The sequence below is a fragment of the Meleagris gallopavo genome, chromosome Z (assembly GCF_905368555.1).
Source record: "Meleagris gallopavo chromosome Z, MGAL_WU_HG_1.1, whole genome shotgun sequence".
Lineage (NCBI taxonomy): Eukaryota > Metazoa > Chordata > Aves > Galliformes > Phasianidae > Meleagris > Meleagris gallopavo.
Genome location: NC_139435.1, coordinates 23,046,722 through 23,062,221, shown reverse-complemented (window position 1 = coordinate 23,062,221; position 15,500 = coordinate 23,046,722). Strand labels below are relative to the sequence as shown.

The 15,500-nt window shown below is 38.2% G+C and overlaps 1 protein-coding gene across 2 annotated transcripts in view; it reads right to left on the bottom strand.

Annotated features, from left to right (window-relative positions):
- AP3B1 (adaptor related protein complex 3 subunit beta 1) overlaps window positions 1-15,500 on the bottom strand; it is a 162,327-nt gene that overhangs the window by 131,946 nt on the left and 14,881 nt on the right. For both annotated transcript variants that reach the window (XM_085212812.1, XM_085212811.1), the window contains exons 2-3: window positions 7,923-7,998; window positions 3,199-3,273 (exon numbers count right to left, since the gene is read on the bottom strand). In XM_085212812.1, coding sequence (XP_085068938.1) covers window positions 3,199-3,273; window positions 7,923-7,998 — 151 coding nt within the window. The remainder of the gene's footprint in view (window positions 1-3,198; window positions 3,274-7,922; window positions 7,999-15,500) is intronic.

Sequence of the window (15,500 nt, the reverse complement as noted above, 5' to 3'; positions counted from 1 at the left end):
TGCCCAGGGAGGTGGTGGAATCACTGTTCCTGGAGGTTTTTAAGAAAAGGCACTGAGAGACGTGATTTAGTGGATATGATAGTGATGGATTGAAGGTTAGACTAGATGATCTTAGTGGTCTTTTTCAACCTCAATGATTTTATGATCTTCTGTGTCCTGCACCTGATCAGCATTCTGTCATATAGTCTTATAAAAGTCCTTTTTAAATTATGTTCTGTGAAGTACATCCAGCTTCATGTTGAATACACAATATATGACAGCAATCAGAACCAGAGCATGGGCCGCTTGATCTTGGGTACCAACAATAAAAAACACGTTGAGTGAGATCTCAGGACACGGGAGCCCCATAGATGACAAGAACAAGTGAGGGCCTGAGTGCCATCACCACAGGTTAGAGGGCCCAGGAGTAACTGGTGAGTGAGTGAAACTAAGTGTCAGCAAGGAGGTGAAGTGCATGGCAAGCAGAGGTAAGAATGCAGGTACAGAAAAGAGACATCCCAGAAAAAGCTGGCAAGAGAGTAGAGAAGAGTTCTATCCAGCTTCCAAAAAAATCAAAGTGGCCTAGAGGTTTTAGGGAGAGAAACATTATTTATGTCTCTCCCTGAAGAGAAAACTATAGGAGACCAGGGCTATCCTGTCCAGGTGCATGTGTTTGTATACACACACACACAGTTGTCCATAGGGCAAAACTACAGGGTGGTAGCTACTGGTGGACATAGGGAGCATGCATGTGCAGAGCATTCTGTAGCAGCCACAGAAGTAGTTCTGCAGACTCAAGGCCCTATGTCTAGCTGCCATTAATTGAAAAGATTGGCACCTATGGGCCAGCAACTGGGGAGACCCAGTTAGATTGATTCACCCCCAAATATGTACAAACCTACTCCCTCAAGAACTTCCTCTTGAACTGCCTCTTGAACTGCCTAGCGGTTGCATTCATACAAGTTCTCAGTCAACTTATGTGGCAGCTGCAGTATGTACCTGTATTGTATATATCTATACACACACACAATATACCTGTATGTGTGTACATATGCACTATTACGAATACACTTTCAGACTCAATACTACTGTACCTTGGAGCCTGAAGCTATGCAGTACTGCCTCTACTGGACTAGCAACTCAAGCTCTAGCCATTAAAAGCACTTTTATCACCTTTGCTAGCATAGACCTCCTTGTCTTCCAGAGCACAGTATTTGGCATTAGCCAAATGTAGGCTTTTGGAAAAAAAGAAAAAAAAGAAAGAAAAAAAGAACTTCTGAAGTAATATTTAAATAACCAAAATTTCTTTAAAAAAAAATTACACTAACTAGAATTTTATTAACCGTCAGTGTAAAATAAGGAAGAAAACAGGTATCTCTGTGACTTGCTATACTGCAGTACTGCGGAGCAACATAGCAGTTTCTGAAGCCATCACAGCAGGAAATCTAGTCAGCAGTGGCACAAGTCATGGAAAAAGCAACTTTTAACTCATAACAGATGTCTGGAATACATATTTCCAGAAAAGAAGGGACGAACTACAGCATGCTTTCTATTAACAGCATTTCAAACCACTTTATTTTCTTAAAATTATTAGATAATTGCTACTACATAGGATGATACCGTTGCATGTTTGCTCCACTTCCCAAAAACAGACCTCACTTGTCACTATGCAGTCTGGAATTGTTAGTTGACACATACAATTTTTATCCAAATTTAATCTGTCAAGTCAACTACAATTTTGGAACCTCTGTACTAGAGCAGACTTGGTATGCATAACACTGGTACTGAGTGTACCTGAATAATATTTTATTTATATAACGCCTGGCAGTACAACTTCTTAGTGCAGATGTTGTTTTAGATCTCCTCAAGCCACATGGAAAGTTTGTGGATATAAACAAGTCTTAGTTGGAGACAAACTCAGTTTTTTAAAATCCTAGATAAAAATTTAAGTGATAATCTTTGTCCAAAATAGGACATTTTCCCTCACATCCTCCCTTCACAGGAAAGCAAGAAAAGACACAAAAGCAAGAAACATTGCGCATTTACCACTTGATTCTGGGGAAAAGTTAGACAGTTAGAGATAAAACTGATAGTAAACAAACAAATCTTTTACTTCTGCTATTGCTTTTATTTATCGAACTCTTGAAAAAGCTATTAAGTCTCCTCATAATTATTTTTTTAATGACATAATTAAGTGTAAGTCAAAGAAATTCATTCCTGTCTCAAGAAATTAACTCCTACCACTGATGACTGTGACCCAATTTCTTCACCAGCTTCTCTTACATGACATTTAATCTTTCTTCAGTCCATCATTTTTCACATAATACCCTTCATAATTATTCATATAAAGCCAATGAATAAAGGCAAGACCTAAAATGCATGTATAGCCTTGCTTTAAAGTCTCCATGTCTGTTAAAGCATACACCAAACAACACAAAGATTTGATGTTAAAATGCACAACAGTAAGTTTCTTCACTCAAGATGGGACCTACTTCCCCCTTTGACAAATTTCCAAGATCTTCTGAGATTTGAAAGCTTCTGTTTTGTAATCTTCTCAGATCACAGACATTCACATAAATAAGAAGAGCATTAAAATAACTCTTCCAAATTAAGTTATCAAAAGACTTTAACAATATTTAAGTGTTGTCGAACAAAATATTATTCTTAACACACTTCATCAGCAACTACTGTCTAATCATAAATTTCTTAAGAGACTTGTGTTAAAGTGATCTTCCTTTGCAATCTTAATGCTTGGATATTTCATTTCTGTAAGTATAGTATAGGACTAGGCTCAGTGAAAGTTTTTTTACTCCACTCTTTCCTCATTGTTAATCTGTATTTGATGTTTTCAAATGCATTGTAACACAAATCACACTACAATTCGAAGAGATTATGTTCTCAGCAGTTAATTGCAACCACATGCTTCCATAAGCTTTCTCTTATCAACCCTTTTGAGTGTTTCATGTGGTTTTGATTATTTTTTATAACGTAAATCATCAATAGTCGTCTCTCTCCTCCCAAAGTCCTCCTTTAATCTATACACAGAACTTTTTCTTTAACGCTATAATTGTAGGGAATTTTTTTTTTAAAATAGCAATTCTAGTAAAAAAAGTGCTAGAAACACTTTACAATTCATGCTGAAGTCTGATACGATTAGATAAAACTTTTGTTTATGCACTGATCTTCTCTAACAATGTTTTTAATAAGCTATAGGAATACCTCAATATTTTTACTGGCAACATTCTTCACAACAGCAGGAAACAGCTCAGAAGCATTTTTTCCCTTCGCAATCATCTGAAAAAAATAATAAAATAATAGCATTATTTATTAGTGTTCTGGTTTTACTTTTTGACCTTTTTTTTTTTTTTTTTTTTTTTAAGGTAAGAGACACTTATTACAGATCTGTAAGGAACATAAAGTCTGAATTAAAACAAACAAACAAAAAAAAACAGCCAACCAACTGGATACTGCAGGATGCCATCCATACAACAGCACCACCACCATGTGCAGGCTGGAATGACAGTAGGGGAGCAAGGGCGCAACCAAGAAGCTGGGCTTTACCCTACTAGGCTGCAAAGCAATTTTAATGTTTTAGAAATTAAAATAAATTCTTCCAAAATTAATGAAATTTTCCTCATCTGAAAAGTGTTACAGAACACCACTTCAGGGGGCTACTATCGAAAAAAGATAAGAGGAAGAAAAAGAAAAAAGATGAATAGAAAGAAGTTCAAAAGAAATTGTAGGACTAAATCCTACTTCATTTCTCAGGAATGACTTTAGTGTACAAGAAGAAAACCAAGAAGAAAAATAAATAAATCGACATTACACTAAAATCAAAGCACAGTTGGTTTCCACAGGAAGTTTAACACAGAAGGCCTTACTAAAGTAAGTACAGAGAACAAAAAAATAACAAAGTAAACACACAGCCTATCAACCTACCAGTATGTGTGGTTGTTTTTAAAGGAAGTGTTTGTATTTGACGTCAGAAAAGTCTAAAACTGGGATGTAGAGTAAACAACGGTTGTTCACTCAGTAAAGAGCACTGCTAACAAAAACCCAGTTCAGTTTCATTCTTCATATATGAATAGCTAAAGGAAAGAGTTCTATTTATCAAAACCAAATACACCAAAAGGAATAAAGTGAAGCACTTCAGCTGGGCAACTCTATCATTGATTAGATCTAATTTCAGCAGCATGTCTGCCAATAATTCATATCCGCACACAAAATTGCAAACCCTGGGACTGCACGATGTGTTACAAATCTTCTAGTTTGGGTATTGCTGCAGACTGACAAGCTCAGAAAAGATCAATTCCAGATACAGGCAAGCTGGGATCCAGTCAGCATACTGGAAAGGATAAGAGTTCAACAAGAAAATCAAGTAAGATTCAGATTGACCAGAGTTGTGCATAACCCAGTAATAATGTGCACTGCAAAGTAACACAAAATAGCATATTAACAATCTTCACATCTTAATGCAGCAGAAGTTATGTTATTCAAAAATGCAGAGAATCCTTAAAGATTTCCCTTATAGGCTGTAACAGTATGACTCTATAAATCACTTCCATTATTTAACTCATCCACTGTAACAGCTCCAGTATACAATGTAAATATGTACTGAAGTTCTTTTAGAAGACTATATTTTGACTCACATAGTCATAATGATTAGCATAAATGGAATATTAAGCTGGAGGAACATGATCATCCTTTCCAAAACTACGGTCTTATCACACCATTTTTGCATCTGTGCACAGATACACAAGTTCCTGCACAGACAGGAACATTCTGAATCAAGAATCTTTACTTTCATCCACAAGTCTGTGCACACTTCTGTCCCTTCAAAATACTGTGCATAATACAGGATGCGCTAAGCTTTTTTTTTCTTTTTTTTTCTTTTTTTTTTTTAAGTGAGGGATGGACATACAGAAATGTCTCTGTGGAAAACCAGACAGATTAATTTGTTTCTGAATTTATTGTCTGTATTGTTCTATTTGTAAAACATTTCCTTCTCCCCAGAAGAGAATTTGCCAACCACTTTAGAAGAGCAATAAGCAGCTAAAAGAGTTGTAAGAAGCGTTCTCCTCGTACTTTTCCGCCACACCTATACAAACACAGGAAGGTCCATCTTGATGAAGTCTACTAAAAGAGTAAGAAAATTACTGGCCTATACAGCCTTTTCTCTTATCTAAAATTAGTGGAAAAAAAACAGTGCTCCCATGAGACCCATTCAACAATGCTCTGACAAATTCCTTTTTCCTCTAGTAATAAGGGCAGAGGATGTCTTTTATCTCTGAAAAACATATCATGCCTGAGAGCTTACTAAATGTAAGCACATAACTCTGAATGCACAAGTGTCTCTTGTGCCCAGCAAGAATATTATTACAGCTACAGGCCTCATACTAATTACACAAGGTCCCAGTCCCGACCTGTAAAGCTCATTGTTCCAACTGGCTACATGAACCAAAGGTTGGTACCAGGTATCAGTCATGAGGCACAGTTTAAACACAAGTTAGCAGTAAATACTTTGAAAGCGTGGAACAGACTGAAAACAGAGAATCTTAACATAAGCAACTCATTGTCAGTCAAGCAATAGCCAACCTTATGAGCTAGAAGACTATTTTTGCTTAAAGAAATGGAGCAGTGGTGAAACAATGAAAAAAAAACAAAAAACAAACATCAAAGACATGAAGGCATCTACTGCCATCCAAGAAAGTAATACTTCTCCAGCACTATGTAGTATATAGAACAAGGACTAAAGCTAAAAATAGGGAACAGTCTAGAAACTTGAGCATCTTACAAGAGGGAATATCCAGAATTCCTCCCTAAGACCATCAAGAACCATAGCTATTGGTTAAATTTCACACTGTCACACTATTATACACTTACTGGTAAAGACAGTGTTTTTAAGAACTGCTTTGAATATGTTGCAGCAGTGAGCACAAATTATCCATCAACAAAGAAAGTAGTGGGAGTGAGTACTGATCTGGTAAATCTTAGTTTTAAAGTTGACCTGATTTAATAGCTTCCAATTGCTTCAAACCCACATGCATTCAGTTGTAAAAGTTTCCAAGTGCAGTTAAACATCTAGCCACCTTTTTGAAAAAGAACATAAAGTAAGCAACTTGCAACTCTCTCCAGCTCTCCTGACCACAGTAATAAACAAAAGAAAGATTTTTACTGAGCAAAGCAGAAGAAATTACATACTGCCCTCCAAAGGGCCATGCTTACTAACACATAATTTATGTCTTTATTAGGACCAGGATCAAGGGTTGCAAAGGGAAAAGCTGAAGACAACCGACTTGAGTAAAATCTCTGTTGTTAGAGGATACCAAAGAAAGGGAGAAGTCACTAGCTCTAGGATCCAAGGAAAGAACAGTAACACAGGATATAGCCAGCAACTACGCACTTCAGTATGTGCTTAGAGAAGATTAAGCCACATAAAAAGTAAGCAAAATGAAAAAAGAGCATCCAAAAGAAATTGAAGGAGCCGTGAGTGAAAGCAACTGCAGAAGTTCCAGAATGAAAGCTAACTGGATACTAGTCAGATTCCCACAGCACATTCTTCTAATACTTTTCAGAAATAAAAAAAATATCTGTTATCAGATTCAAGATGTTTAGCTTACAGAGCTTAAACACACTATGGTGTTAAGCAACATATTATCACCACTGCAGGTATACACAGTTGACTTGAAATACTTGGACAAATAAATAGGTAACAGGCTCAATTAAAAAATATCCTTACATCATCTTAAAGAAATGTAAAAACAAAAGCAAAATATATAGTTTTAAATACACTCCAACAAACCACTGTTACTTCTCACTACTGAATTAAGGCAGTTCCTTCAGAAAAACCTCAATTACCATTTTATATTTTAACATAGGATCATATAATGGTTTGGGTTGGAAGGACCTTTAAGGTCATCTAGTTCCAACCCCCCTGCCATAGGCATGGACACCTCTCTCTAGACCAGGTTGCTCAAAGCCCCATCCAGCCTGGCCATGAATGCTTCCAAGGAGGGAGCATCTGCATCTTTGCTGGGCACCCTCTCAGTAAATAATTTCTGCCTTGTGTCTAGTCTAAATCTATCCTCTTCCAGTTTAAAACCATTTCCCCTCATCCTGTCACTACATGTCCTAATAAGAAGTCCGTCCCCAGCTTTCCTGTAAGCTCCCTTCAGGTACTGGAAGGCTGTTACAAGATCCCTCAAGAGCCTTCTGTTCTCCAGCCTGAAGAGTCCCAGCTCTCTCAGCCTGTTCCCATAAGGGAGGTGCTCTAGCCCTTGGATTATCTTCATGGCTGTCCTCTGGACCCTCTCCAACAACTCCAAGTCTTTCTTGTGGTGGGGGCCAAGAAGTGGACACAGTACTCCAGGTGGGATCTCATGAGAGCAGAGTAGAGGGGCAAATCACCTCCCTCGACTCGCTGGTCACAATTCTCTTTATGTAACCCAGGATACAGTTAGCTTTCTGGGCTGCAAGCACACACTGCCAGCTCATGTTGAATGTTTCATCAACTGACACTCCAAAATCCTTCTCCTCAGGGCTGTTCTCAAGCCATTCTCCATCCAACCTGTATCTGTGCGTGGGATTGCCCTGACCCAGGTGCAGGACCTTGCACTTGACCTTGCTGAACTTCATGAGGTTGGCATAGGCCCTCTCTCAAGCCTGTCCAGGTCCTCCCAGATGCCATCCCTTCCCTCCAGGAAATCAACTGCACCACTCACCTTGCCTCCTCACTGAAAACAATTATTTACAGGAATATTGCCACTGTTGAACACATATTTTAAAATTGCATGACTGTATATATTTTGATAGAAAAGTACAAATTAAAGACTCCACAGCTGCTTTTAAACACTATCCAGAAATTTCAACTTTGTGCAGAATCTGTGAGGTAAAAAGGGTATTCATGTCCAAGAAGAAAAATAAATAAATAAATAATCACATACCCCAACAATCCTTTTCATTGCATCCAGCTTTGCAGAATCTTTACTGCTTTCCAGCATTTGTTTTAGGTCTTCATTTCTAAGACAGAAACACAGAAAAATCTGAATTAGAAATAGTAAAAAAAAAAAAAAAAAAAAAAAAAAAAAGTCAGAATATCAAGTTTATATCCTTGCATCACTTCAGCAGCTTAAGACGAAGTGCTGCTCCCTCCTGCTCGTTTTTAAATTGTATTTGTCGACATTCTGGCCTAGAATAACAAAGTCTTAGTAAAGAATATATCCAACTCCAACAATAAAGCAAGCACACACAACTTTAATGTGCTGTAGCTGAGCCTTGGCAAGGTTGAAGTCTTGAGGCAACAGCGTACTTCATTTTGAACTGACGCTTCTTTCACTCCCCATCAAGCTCCCACACAGCAAAGGCCAGATGCAACAGCCTGAGATTGACTTGTTTATGTTAAAAAACAATATCATCTTAACTCAAATAACTGAGAAACACATTAGCACATTTTAGAATGGCCTAAACTCCAACAAGAATCAAGCACATAACCTTATTTTCATATTTGCCTTTCTGAATTGTGAATTGCCATCCAACCCCTTCAGACAAAAAGCCGCTGACTGGTAGTGTATCTATTCTGCATCCCATAAGATTAAGACAGCCATGTGGTCAGACAATGTCCAAATACTTTTTAGAGCCAAAACAAAATTCCAATGTGAAATTACTAACTTGCAAAGAACATTCTTTCACAGATTCAGCTTCTCATTAGCAATCTCTAATGCAAACCCTAACCCTGGCTTTTTGGATGCAAGGGGATCACAGTTTATTAATGTGGATTAATTGTATTTATAGACTCTGAAAATATATGAAAGATTCTTTGATTGCTTGAGTACTGAAATATATAAACCATGCAGTTGCCCAAGAACAGACACATGCCAAACTTCAAAGAGCTTTGAAAACATTGCAAGCCTACAAACCCTCTATACTGTCCACAGTGAAATGTTTCATGGAAATCCAGAGACAGGACTTCAAAAGTATATATGAAGATTTAAGTATACTCCAGTTTATCAATCATAATTTCAGATAGAGAGAAAATGGAGGTCTAAGTAAGAAAACAGAATTAGATCATAAAATTTTGCCACATTCCTTCATGAAGTGTTCAGTAGGATTTCTCATACTTGCAAGAGACAGTCATTCTAAAGAGATGTTTTTTCTTGTATTCTTGTATCACTGCATCTATTCCCTGCCCACTCATGAGAAATCCATACCACACTCCTGCTTTGGTGCACATAAAAGTTAAAAGTTAAAAAAAATAATAATTATAGTAAACCAAAATAAAAACATAAAAAGCCTCAAGAAATAGATGTATCTACAGGCAACTTTCAAGTGACGTCAGTAACTTTTTTTCAAAAACAAGCATAACTTAAAATACTTAAGCAACTTAACACAAATGGTCTGCTCTAAGTATAGCTTCATTTGACAGGTTAAATATTAAAGCATTCTATTTTCTTGCCCACTTCAGCACAGTTTCCAAAATAACACTTAGAATCCCTCATATTTTATTTGTTGGACACTCTTAGAACAATTTTCTGTTCTCAGTTTTATATATATTACTCAGTTTTCACAGAACTACCGATCAATATTCTATTGCAGCATTTTTATTTTTATTTTTTAATTTGCTTCTCTCCTTTGAATTATACTCCCAAACGGCTTTGTTCTGTAGTTTTCAATACTATTAAAGTCAGCTTATAGTTCCCCTTCTTCATCAGTTCAAACACTAACATATAGTGTGCAATCTCAAATAAATCCATTTGTAAAAATAACACTAAATTTGTGATGTCTCATGTCTTTTTCTAAACCTCTCCTCCGATCTTATCCATATACCTGTAATAAAATAACTTTTCTACTTTTTATCTCTCTCTGCATTACACTTTGGTTTTTGATCTCACTTCATGTGTGTCCATGATCAACTCTGTATCATCACACTTCTAGACACTACGTATGTATGTATGTATGTATGTATGTATGTATGAATGAATACACACACACACATTTTCCCCTCAGATGTGTAGCCCTTTTTTACATAAGAAATCAGTGTTCTTTTAAGGTCACAGAACCACAGAATTGCTCAGGTTGGAAAAGACGTTAAAGATCATCAAGTCCAACCACAACCTAGCCATACTACCCTAACTCTAACAACCCTCCGCTAAATCATGTCCCTGAGCACAAAATCAAACGGTTTTTAAACACATTCAGGGATGGTGACTCAACTACCTGCCTGGGGAGCCTATTCCAGTGCTTAACAACCCTTTCAGTAAAGAAGTGCTTCCTGATATCCAACCTAAACTTACCCTGTGCAACTTAAGGCCATTTGTCCTCATCCTGTCATCTGTCACCAGTGAGAAGAGACCAACCCCGCTCTCGCTCTAAGCACCTTTCAGATATTGGAAGAGAGCAATAAGGTCTCCCCTCAGTCTCCTTTTCCCCAGACTGAACAGCCCCAGCTCCTTCAGTCTCTCCTCCTAGGACATATTCTCCAAGCCCTTCAGCACTCTTGTAGCCCTTCCTTGCTCCTGCTCCAGCACCTCAATGTCCTTTCTGTACTGAGGTGCCCAAAACTGAACACAGTACTCGAGGTGAGGCCTCACCAATGCCAAGCAGGGGCAGGATGACTTCCCTAGTCCTGCTCACCACACCATTCCTGATACAAGCCAGGATGCCATTGACCTTCTTGGCCACCTGGGCACACTGCTGGCTCATACTCAGCCGACTGTCCAACAGTACACCAAGGTCCCTTTCCATCAGGCAGCTTTCCAGCCACTTCTCCCCTGGCCCGTAGGGTTGTCTGGGTTTGTTGTGACCAAATGCAGGACCTGACACTTGGCTCTAATAAAACTTATGCAGTTTACCTTGGCCATCAATCCAGTCTATCCAGGCCCCTCTGTAGTGCCCTACTATCCTCTGACAGAACAACACTCCCTCCCTGTTGATGTCATCTGTGAACTTATTGAAGGTGTATTTAATTCCCTCATCACAATCATTAATAAAGATGTTAAATAGGAGTGGCTGCAGTACCGTGCCATGGGGGACACCACTCGTGACCGGCTACCAACGGGATTTAACTCTACTGACCACAACTCTCTGGGGCCAGCCATCCAGCCAATGTTTCACACAGCACAGTGCATGTCCATGCAAACTGTGGGCAGCCAGTTTCTTAATGATGATGCTGTGGGGGACAGTGTCAAAGGCTTTACTGAAGTCCAGACAGACCACATCAACAGTCTTACCCGCATCCACTAAGCGCGTCACTTTGTCATAGAACAAAGTCAGGTTTGTCAAACAGGATCTAGCATACACAAACCCATGCTGGCTGGGCCTGATCCCCTGGTTGACCTCTAATTAGTCCATGATGGCTCTCGAGATTATCTGTTCCATAACATTCCCTCTCACCAAGGTGAGACTGATAGGTCTGTAGCTACCAGGATCACCTTTCTGGTCCTTTTTGATGATGGTCATCTCATCTGCCAGTCTCCAATCCACCGGGACATCCCTGGTTAGCCCGGACTGCCGAAGAATGATGGACAGTGGCTTGGCAACCTCAACCACCAACTCCCTCAGCACTCTAGGGTGCAATCCATCTGGCCCCATGGACTTGTGAGCATTCAGCTTTTGAAGCATATCCAAAAAAATTTCCTCATGGATTATGTAGGGTCTATTCTGCTTCCCATCCCTATCATCCAGCACAAGAGGGTGTGTGTCCAGGGAACAACTAGTCTTACTACTAAGACTGAGGCAAAGAAGGCAAAGTACCTCAGCTTTATCCTGATCCTTGGTCACTGTGTTCCAACAAGGGATGGAGATTCTCCCTAGCCCTCCTCTTACTATCAATGTATTTATAGAAATACTTACTGATCTCCTTCACCTTAGTGGTCATGTTTAGTTCTAGCTGGGCTTTGGCCTTTCTAATTTTCTCCTTGCACAGCTTCATTGCATATTTGTAATCCTTGTAAGTTATTTCCCCCCTCTTCTAAAGACATAAACTTTCCTTTTGTTCCTGAGTTCCAGCCAAAGGTCTCTGTTCAGCCAGGCTAGTCTCCTTCCCGTCAGCTTGTCTTCCATGACTTGTGCATGGTCAACTCCTGCATCTTCCTTAAAGTACTCCCAGACTTCCCAGGATCCCATGCCCTCCACAACTACGTCCCAGGGGACTCTCTCAACTGTGGTCCAAAAGAGACTCAAGTCAGCCCTCCAGAAGTCCAAGGTGGCAGTTCTGACTCCTCGTCTCGCTTCAATAAGGACTGAAAAAAATCCATCATTTCATGATCACTTTGCCCCGGATGACCTCCAAGCTTTACATCCCCACAAGACCTTCTCTGTTAACAAACAGCAGATCCAGGAGCATGCTTTCTCTTGTCGGTTCCCTCACTATCCGTGTCAAGAAGTTATCTCCAACACATTCTAGGAACCTTTGGGACTAATCACTTTCTGCTCTCTTACATTTCCAGCAGATATCTGCAAAGTTGAAGTCCTCATGAGAACAAGGATTAGAGACCGTGACACCTCACCCATCTGTCTATAAAGTATCTTATCCATCTCTTTACCCAGGTTGGGTGGCCTGCAGCAGACTTCCATGATAATGTCTGTCTTATTGACTACCTTGATTCTAACCTAGAAGCTCCCAACCCTATCATCACCATCATTAATTTTCAGATATTCACGTTTTTTCTTAACACAGAGGGCCATATCACTGCCTTTCCTGCCTTGGTAGCCATTAATCATAGCACTACAGTTGTGAATTATTCCACCACATTTCCATGATGGCAATTACATCAGTTTTCCAAATGCACAAAGGCCTCCAGCTCCTCCTGTTTGTTACCCATGTTGTGTGCATTAGTGTAAATGCACCTCAGCCAGGCCATCTTTAGGGTGGAAGAAGCCCTAATACCCTCTTGACCATCCTCAGGTGTTTCCATAGTAACCAATCTCACACCAACCTGTGCACTTCCCACAAAATGGTGTGTCATCCTTCACCTTCACCAAGATACAAGACTGAGATTTTGCTAGCACATTTCTCTCCCATGAACACAGACATGTTACATTCAGGCTCCTTTCTACTGAACCCAGTTTCATCCCCATTCCCGTTCATACCATAGCTCTGTCAATGAAACCTACCAATTCCCATCATAAAACCCCTTCCTATACCTAAAATATTTTTTTTCTTAAAGTCTCTATAGTATTTGTAATTAACTTTTCAGAAAGTCTAACTTGATTAACTTTTGATAATTCTCTGTATTCCTATTCTTCTTGGCCAGAGATAGCTTTCTCTGCTCCCCTTTCCTGTGCACTTAATTCTCTACCAGTCTAATTGAGAAAATTGCTTCTAGTCCTGCGCTACTGCTTCCAGCTTCCTTCTCCCATCTCAAATGATTGCTCAAAAATTGAGATCAAAATACCAGCAAAGGGTATAATACAGAATAATATAACTAAATTGTGATTTAGTTATAGTGTTTAGTGCTTTTCACATAATTGGGAGGAGGATGTTTCAGTTCTTTGGCATAATCAACAACAACAACAAAAATATTAAGATCTGACCAAATAATCAACAATAACAAAAATATTAAGATCTGACCAAATAATCAAAAAATGTTGAATGAATGAGACTTCAGAGAAAGCATGTAAAATTCAAGCTTAGGTCTATATTTATCTAGCTAAAATATTATCAAAAAAGTTGACCTGAAAAAAAATAGGAATATGTCAACAAAATTTCCAAAGAGAAAGTAGGAAATATGCAGACAAGACTGGACTTTGAAAACCAAGTAGCAGAAATGAAGAAAGTTACTCAGCATAAACAGAAGGTGACAACTCATTGACAGAATTTGGGAATGATAGAAACAGCCAAGTATATAATAATGCTGTTGTGAATAGAGAAGACTAAAAGGTGAAATTCAGAAAACAGGAGAAAAAGTAATTAATGATGAAATGCATTTTTAATTGCTTACAGAAAATATTCTATCGTATTACCAATAAAAACATTTTGAAGAGTTAATAGGAAAGATATATCTCAGAGACATTGAAACAAATATTTGCTTTTCTAAGAGAAAAAGCAGCATAGAGGAAAAAAACTCAAGAAAAATAGAACAATAACTTGTTGGTTAATCCATTTGGAAGTTAATTTCTGGAGTAACTGATGATTTTTTAAAAATCTCTTTAAAAAAAAATTACTTTTCTAGCACAAACAGTAATCCAGGATTAGTAGGCATTAGATACTTACAGAGCAAAATACTGTTCCATGTATTCATAAGGATCTTTAGCAGCAAGCCTTCTTTCCTCAATACTTACATATGGTTTCAGTGTAACTTCAAAGTTTCCCACTTTAAAAGCAGATTTAATAGTGCATGAAACCTCCACTATTTTATCCAGTACTGTAGAATTTTGCTCCATTCTTTAAAGTACAGTATTCAAAAAGAAAAAAAAAAGCCAACTGCACTCAGCTAAACTTGACTGCAGAGACTGAAGACTACTAAAAAAAAAAGTCTTACAGTCTTATTATGTAACAGGATACTCACTCCCTTGCTGTTTTAACTTCTAGAAACAAATATCCTATGTAGATTTCAAAGGTCATTTCCCTCCAAAAACAGCTCTTATCAGAAGCCTCTAACAATGTTTGAAGACAAATGTATTTCAGTCTTTTACAGTATGTTGTATAGAATATCAATATTTCCATCTTCTGAACACTAAGAAGATTTAAGGGAATTTCAATTCTTAAGTAAAATCCCTCAAAAAAACAAGCAAGAAAAAAAATCACAACAAAATAAACATAATCCTCATAATGTTGTTTCTATGCTCATTAGTTACTTTGAGGTGACAGTTCTTCAGTGCACAGCACTAGACAAATAATGTCTTTATCATTTACGTAAACCTGCCAGGAGCTTAGGAAAGTGCAAAGCAACCATTCAACTGCATCACTACTTTTGCCTCTCCCTACTAGAAGTTGGAGGGTGACTGTAGTCTACAGTCACTACACTGCAGGTAACTGAACTTTATTACTTCAGCATCCAAAACTAGATTTAAAGGAGCCAAATGTGATAGTTTATGGATAATACTGAGCTATATTAAGCAGGACAGTATTCATCCCAACAAAAATAGGTACAAAAAAAGAAACTTTCAGAGTAAAGATATGATCTCTAAGTTCATTTTCCTTCCCAACAGTAAGAAGCAGTGAAATGACCTTTCCCTGTCCCCGCAACTTTTTTCTCTTCCTCTCAGGGAGCAGACAAAAACAAGAATCCCTTAAGTCTGACAACCACCATATCCAAGAAAGCACAGAGGTTTCCCTCATCTGTAGTCTGACATCGTAAACTCTATATAATGTCTCCTATTGTCCTAATAAGTTGCATGGTTTGGGGAGCTTCAGTGTGCAACTTTAATCAGAAACATACACATAGAACACATAAACAGGCTATGAAATACAACATTTACAGCATATGAGCAGCCTATGAAATACAACCTTTATAGTACCTAACAAAAAAGGTATAATTTTCTTTTTATTTAGTATCAATATAACAAAGCAGTAATCAACTAGC